Source organism: Oreochromis niloticus, linkage group LG8 (assembly GCF_001858045.2).
Source record: "Oreochromis niloticus isolate F11D_XX linkage group LG8, O_niloticus_UMD_NMBU, whole genome shotgun sequence".
In the NCBI taxonomy this organism is placed as follows: Eukaryota; Metazoa; Chordata; class Actinopteri; order Cichliformes; family Cichlidae; genus Oreochromis; species Oreochromis niloticus.
In genome coordinates this window covers 28,047,213-28,055,139 of record NC_031973.2, presented here as the reverse complement: position 1 = coordinate 28,055,139, position 7,927 = coordinate 28,047,213, and the positions used below count along the sequence as shown (strand labels likewise).

The 7,927-nt window shown below is 41.2% G+C and overlaps 1 protein-coding gene across 1 annotated transcript; it reads left to right on the top strand.

The window, feature by feature from the left end:
• The first annotated feature begins 371 nt into the window (after positions 1-371).
• LOC100694630 (NHL repeat-containing protein 3) lies at positions 372-5,845 on the top strand. Its single transcript, XM_003454062.5, has 3 exons — positions 372-874; positions 3,023-3,225; positions 3,319-5,845. The coding sequence occupies exons 1-3, from the start codon at positions 586-588 to the stop codon at positions 3,916-3,918; spliced, it is 1,092 nt and encodes a 363-aa protein (XP_003454110.2). The 5' UTR covers positions 372-585; the 3' UTR covers positions 3,919-5,845.
• The last annotated feature ends 2,082 nt before the right edge of the window (positions 5,846-7,927 follow it).

Sequence of the window (7,927 nt, the reverse complement as noted above, 5' to 3'; positions counted from 1 at the left end):
CTGTTTGTAAATCCCGTTGACTACAGCTCATTCATCAATATAAGGAATGCCATTACACAGAAAACCAGACAGGGAAACACACAGTCATCACCGAGCCATCCTCCTCCTACTGCTGATTTAAGCGACCGGAAATAGAAATGTTACTGTAAAATAAAACCTCAACAATATTCATATTTTAGCTTGTTTATGATATATTATATATTAAACCTCATGGGTCTATTTCTTAAATTAATCTTTATTCAGTGGTTATTTCTGAACTCGAATGAATCTAGTTTTTTCTTTTGTTTTTCGTAACGTGGTTTTATTGCGACATAATAAACAGAAATGCTTCGCGTGGTTCTGTCTCACGTGACAGCCTGTTTTGTTTTCGTTTAGTGCTGAAGAGGAAGTGGCTTTCTGTTTGGTCAGTGGGATTCAAATCTATAAGACAATCACGAGGTTTTAACCGTATATTATCTCAGCAGGTATCGTACGAAGACTTTGCTTGTTCCGTAGCCTGTGTAGCTAACGTTAGCCGACTTCCGCCTGTGCATCCTGTGCGGACACGTACGCAGCATAGTGGCAGGTTTAAAACGAGAGTGTTAAATGAAGTACTTGCCAACAGCAAAACCACTGATGCTGATGACAAAGACAAGTCATACGTGTTTGATAGTTTCCAGCATGGCCTCTTTGGTCCTGCTCATGATGGTGCTTTACGGGACCATGAGCAGCCAGCAGCCGGGCGGCTCGAGCCTCAGACACGACTACCAGCTGCTGGGCAGACCCCTGTACAAACTGGATCTGAGCTGGCCCAAGAACCCGGAGCTCTACACTGGGGACGTGTTTGGAGTGGCAGTCAACCAGTATGCTGGGGTGGTGTATGTGGCTCAGAGAGGTAATTACACTCTATCTCTGTTGGTAAAGGCTCTCATTAGGCAAAATACTGAGTACTTTTCAGAATTAAACATCATACTGGATCATAATGGTGACTGCGTCATTAGTGTGTGTCAATGCAGATGAAGATGATCTTAATTGTTATCTGTTACGATAAGATCAACATTGGAAATTGCTTCATTACAGAAGTTAATTTAAACACAACAATCCCGTTGTAGTAAATGTAGTAAAAACAGTACTGCTGATGTCAGGTGACGTTAAAGTAGCTCACTGCATCAGAGTAATGTTAAAAGTTGCGTTGGTGTAGCCTTTGAATGAAAACAAAGGCTGTTGTGACAGTGATGTACACTGTCTTGTTGGTACATATGTATGATTTCTATACAGTTTACATCAGATGACCACTTTAGTTGTAAGATTCAGATAAATATTTATTAAAAGCGAGACATTTTAAATGAGAATAAGAAAGAAAAGTATTTCCTTGTGCCCCCCTTTCCCTGTTAATGCCCTACCTGGCCCCCCTGGCAAATGTTTGCTAGACCCGCCCCTGCACAGTTACCAGCTGTCAGCTACGTAGAAAAGGATCCTGGTGTTATTTGTCTCTCACAAACAGTTCATAACTTCCCTTCAACTCATCCATGTCACCTAAAAGGTAAACCTGTTTCTCCATCACCTGTTCAGCTCTGATGATTCAGTAAGGACATCTCCTGGTTTCATCTGCATGTTTCCCTCTCACCACATATCCAAACCGATATCATGACCAGCAGCTTTACAGCTGTGGCTCCAGCAAACATCAGCTGATACTAGAAATTAATATTAAATACATTCTAACAGCTGATCAAGCTTAAACGTGCTGCTGTTGTTTAGCGCGACATCCGCTGGTTTCCTTTTTCTGGCGCAAAGTGGGCGATAAACAAACAAGAGAGAAAAGCCGATCAGCTGATCATTGATCAGTTTCATGATTGAAGTAGCAACAGGAGAGGGAGGGGGGAGAGAATGAGAGAAGAAGAAACAGCTGACAGCATAAAGACAGAATAACTCCAGCTTTGTGTCTTTTTCATTCTAGCTGAAGTCCGAGACAAATCAATACTATTTTCTTCTGTGTGTCTGTGATAAGATTGCCCTCAGAGCTGTTGCCCAAACAAGGGGGCGGGTGCATCTGACCTCCTCAGCTGTAATTGGTCCAGTTCAGAATCGATCATGGCACATTGGCCAATCAACCACCTTTCATTGTTTATGCCATTACAAAAAAAACAAAAAACAAAAAAACCATCGTCCCATAAAAACGAAAAATCACCATCGGCCGATGGCTGGTCCAGCTGTGGTGTGGAGTGACATCTAACTGTGTGTGGTATTTAGTACATGATACAGTGCAGTTTTGAATCTGTGAATGTATTATCAAGGTATCTGTAATCTGAGTAGATACACTGGACAAGCTGCCAGGCCGGAGGAAAAGAGGAAGACCTCGGAGGAGGTTCATGGGTGAACAGGCAGAGTGCTAACACGACAGAGGAAGATGCTGGGAATAGGGTGAAATGGAGGCAATAACCTCCCCCTGAAAGAAGATGATTTTAGAAAAGAAAAAATCAGTCAGAAAATTACAAAACGTCAGTACACATAAGGGGTTTAAAATTGTGCTGTAGTTCCCTGTTTAACAAGTGGAGTAGTTTGTGGACAAACTTGTGCAAATTCTGTAATGTCACAGTATTCTGGTCAGGAGTCAGTCCTGTAATAATCAGCAGCTCTCCCTCCGCCTGCTGTCGGTTATTCCTCTTCTCCTCCCTTAAATGAAACACATGTCAGCTCTGTACACACCAACTCCTTAGTTCATTTAACCCAGCATATCAGCACATCTTTCAGTTTATTCAACACTGCTGCGACCTCTCCCTCTCTCACACATGCACAGCATCACATACAGTTTACATGCAGATCTTGTTAGTAAGAGAGTCGTTGCATCAAACTGGTTCTGACTTGTAGAGCTCTTCATGGACAAACACCAGCTTACATCATTGACCTTTTTCAGCCATACGTCCTCAGCAGGGACTAAAAACTGAAGGACACCAAGCTTTGTTAAATGCTGGCTGCTGGCTACATGTGGAGTCTGATGCAGTACAGCATATATATCACTGTGTTTGCATTGACTTTCCTTTAGGTGACAACGTTCCGAAGGTGCTGGTGTTCACTACTGATGGAGATTACCTCATGTCCTGGAACACAACCACCCTGGAGAAGCCTCATGGAATATTTCTAGCAGATGCAGCTTCATCAAACCCCACTGTGTGGATCACAGACGTGGGGAACGGCCCGTATGGTCACTGCATCAAACAGTACACGCCATCAGGAAAGTTGCTACAGGTGATTTGGTGCCAAGTAAAGCTGTTTCTGAAGTATCTAGTGTGATTATAGGTATAGAAAACATCCTGTTGATTATTGATTTGTTCGTTTCAGGTGCTTGGAACGCCAGGAAAAGCAGGTTCTGGACTGGACCCCCTGCAGTTTGATCAGCCCGCCGAGATATTTATCCATAACTCTGGGGAAATTTATATTGTGGACGGTGACGGAGGAATGAACAACCGCCTCATTAAGCTGTCCAAAGAGCAGAAGGTGATGTGGATGCATGGAGAGAAAGGACAAGGCCTAGCTCAGTTCTACATCCCACACAGCGTGACCGTGGACACGGCCCAGAGGGTGTGGGTGGCTGACAGAGGAAACAAGAGGATCCAGGTTTTTAATTCTGTCACCGGGGAGTGGCTGGGGACGTGGGGGAGCTGCTTTACTGAAGATGCACCCTATTCTGTCCGCCTTACCCCAGACAAAAAATACTTTGTTGTTGTCCAGCTCAACACCAATCAGATTTCACTGCTGGATGCTCCGCCTGTAGGCATGATTGGCCAGTGCAGAGTGGTCAGTGTGATCCAGTTGGCTGATGATGTGAAGCCCCACTTGGTAGACCTAGACCTGAAAACTGGGGCTCTGTATGTGGCTGAGATCGGAGCTCAACAAGCACAGAAGTTCACCCCCTTTAGTCTGGGTGAAAATTTCCTGTGACACCAAGCTAAAACAGCCTGACTGACCATAAACGGTTTATGATCGTCTGACATAAAATGTACGAGAGTGTCAACAAACAGGATATGTTCTGTCCTTTTAATTAGCTGGCTTGAATCAAAAATCAAAAGGGGGCCTATTGTGTACTTTACAACTCTTTTTCTTTCTGGGACTCCACTACAGCAGCTTTGCGTGATCACAGTAAGCCCACTGAGGCCCAAGTTTAATCCATGACAAACCCAACCCTAACTTTAAACTCTAACCGGAGACAATCAGAATATTTCTGTGGTTTAAAAAAAAATGTTCTGATGAGTATCAGGGAACAAATCACACTTTGTGGTGCAACACACCAAAAACAAACTAACAAGTTCTCTAGAATATAGGGCTAGACTTGGGGTCATCACTAATAGAGGGTTAAAGAAACTGCCCTTTATTTTAAAGTGAACTTTAAAACTTAAAAGGAACACAATTTCAAAGCTTTTTGCTCAGTTGAGTTCATTTTACCTCCTTATTTGAAGCCTGTCCTCATAAAATGTGAATAAACATTTTAGCATTATAGATATACATGATGTGAAAATGAGAGGTGATGAAATTAGGTCTCCTTTAGCCACAGACTGGTGTCAGATTCACTTCAGTTGAATTCAGTTTTATTTACATAGTGCCAATTTACAACAGCAGTTGCCTCAAAGTGTTTTGTATTGTGATGTAAAAATGATATGACAATAATAGACAGAAACCCCCTCAGAGCTGCAGATCCAGGCCCATCCGGCCCGAGCGGCTGGAGGAGAAGAGAGCAAAGAGAGACTGGACCGGTCGCAAACTAGAGCCAGAGTAAATCGCTCCGGCATTACAAAAACGTGTTGATCTTCTACTGCTACAAATTAACACGTTCAGTCTCATGGTGTAAATGGTGGTCCTGACATACTTTCTATTTTTTCTTCTTTAAAATATTCAATGGAATTCAACAACACTGGCACATCTGTAAATATATCTCAAAACGTCATTCACTAGTTTCAGCCATTTTTTCTGATTTTGGCTTTTGTCAAAATAATATAAAGGTCAAAGAAAATGAAAAGTATCATGGTGATTTTTTTTTTTTTATCAGGGTGTTGTTGTGAGTCCTCGCTGTAGTTATGTGCCATTTGTAATGTTCTGGTTTTGCACTGTTTCAACAGATCAGAGCCTCTCTGAGAGGTTTTCCTTCTTTACTGCAGACACTGTAAGTTTGTGCGTTTTGCCTGTACCAGAGTCTAGCAAAAGGCTGGAGCTGTTCTGATAAGATTATCTGATAATGTTGTTAATTCATGTATGATTGATTTGTGTTGTTTTGACACAGCAGATGTAAATATTTTGCAGCATTTTCCTGAATCTGTACAGAGTATACACATTAAAATTCATCCTACTGCTGTCAGCACTCATCATTGAACACTAGCAGCCACATGCCATAAAGCTGTCTCCATCATGTGGTCAGGGCCTTTCCAGAGTTTTGTGTCTAATCTGGCCAAATTTTCCTTGAGTACAACGAGTGGTTTGCATGTTGTTGTAAACAGGATTGTACATCTAGAATCAAGGTGTTTCTTAACTGTAGTTTTTGGCACCGACCTCCTCAAGACTGTTTCTGACTTGGCTAAATGTTGTGAAAGACTTTTCTCCACGGTCGTCCACTTTGAGTTATTCTATGCATGGTAATAGTTACCCACCACCATCAGTCACCATGCAGTGTAAGAACCTGTGATTTGTTGAGATGAGACATGCTTCTTTTTGCTGTTTGTTAGTGTTTAGAGTAATGGGATTGTTGTATATATACTCTTTGTAGTACTACTCTCTGTGCAGTAACTGACCTGCATGAATGTGAACCTATATGTAGCAAATATTAACAGGGTTGATGGTTCTTTTTAACCTGGTGGTCAAGGCTTAAAGGGTCACACCACCAATGTTCCTCATTAAAATTCATCGAACACAGCTGTTTGTGGGGGCTGTTTAACATTTTGACTTTGTTTATTTTGCTTCTTCCAGTAACATTTAAATAATGCATTAGAACATGACAGCAGTCGAGATGTTATCAGGAAAATCAGCCTAAGGTATGAAGATTGATAAACAGATCCATAACAAGGCAGACGATGGTCTGGTTATGGGAAGAACCTTATAAAATACACTGCTAAGCAACTGGGGAATGAGGAACAGGTGACTGCGTAAGTCAGGTAGCCACAGTCACATGACTGACTCCTGGACTAACAGGCAGTTTACTGAACAGGGTTGGGTCAGAATATCTCAGCCTCTGCTGCTCCGGTTATGTCGCTCATAGATCACAAATGTTTCTTCCATAATTTCATTATAAATCAATCATTGTTTATATTCATTGTATTTAAGAATAGCCATCCAAAAGAACTGTTTGCCACTCAGTGGTTTACGACATTAATCTGTGATCCCATGAGGCATATTTTCATACTTATTGGAGACTGCTGTAATATGTCAAAGGTGTAATAACAGTTGGTCTGTGTAGTTTAAAATGATCATACTGAGTTCATCCAAACATGTATTAGTGTCTGCTCTAATCCCAATTACAATTTAAATCGTTTACGTTGAATAATAGTCGTTATTTTTTATTCATTTTTGGTAAATTGGTCATGGTAACTTTATTGTCCCCAGTGCAGAATGTCCACACATCAAACAACACACAAAGGTGTCAGGTCACTTTAAGTAGCATCCAGTAAGGGTCCCCGTCTGTCTGTCTGTCTGTAGTGCTTTTATTTTGGTGGATTGTGTTTAGGTACTACCAGTAGGTGGAGCTGTATCCATATAGTTTGTACATCTCTCCTGCTTCTACAGCTGAACACCAATAAAGAAATACAGCATGATGAATCTCTTTGTCCTTCATTAATGTTATTGATTAACTTTGAAAGGAAGTAACTAACTAACATATTCATGTCCACGCTCTTCTAAACAACATTTTTCCTCTGACTACAAATAACACATGAAAGTTTCTCAGTAACGAGGAAGCTGTCCTGGAGTCAGTTTAAACACATTTACAAGGTTTTTATTTTTGTTGGGCCTGGAATCTGTTAGAAACAGGAATGGATGTGTGTAACGTATTAAATGAACAGACTCTGTTTAGCTGCAACAGCACATGTGATATTAAAGGAGAGGTAGAAGCATCTCGTGTAGGTCAAACTCAACAATGTTGATTTTATTAAAATATGCTAACCTCAGCCTGAGTGTTCATTTGGGCTTATTTCCCGACTGATTTCATCTTCAATCAATTATAAAAATTATTTTTTAAGAGAAATTTTCAATGAAAATAACTGTTGGTTTCACCAACTTAATGTCCACGTTGTTAAAAGTTTCAAAATATGATTGGGGACATAAAACACAGGGACATAAAGGTGCTGGGAATATTTGTAATTAAATCCTGCAAACAGCAGCAAACCTGGGGCTGTTGGAGCCCTCTGTGCTCAGTGTGCTCAACTAAAATACTTTAAACGAACAAAAAACATAACAAACAGTAAAAGTAGAAGTCCAGGCTCTTTCCTATCCCCAAAGGTTTTTTGAAAAAAAAAAAAAATTCTTTAAAAAGGTTAATTGAGGTTAATTTTCAGAATAACAGCCTGAACTATAAGAAACAGTGTTCTCTGTACTGTTCTGCCCTCGCCAGTGTCTTGGAGGAACTCTGTAGGCGTCCATGCAAACAACAGAAAAATGTGAATTGACTAATGCTTCATTGAATAAAAAGAGAGAAGCGAGGGAGATTCAGGAAAAGAGCAGAGAAAGATGGGAGGACTCGGGGAAGAAAGGGGAACTATACCAAGATGTGTGTGAGAGGGAACGGGGTCAGATGGATAGGAAGATGAAGGGGTACAGATGAATAAAATACCACACAAAGCTTGGTAACATAGTGGGGTCATTGTTGCCCGGTTGTAGTGGCCTCTCAACACAGGAGCACTAATGAAAGAAGAGAAGAGGGTGAGGAGAGCGTAGAGAGATGTAGCAGCCCTGCGTTAGGAGCTGTGCGCTG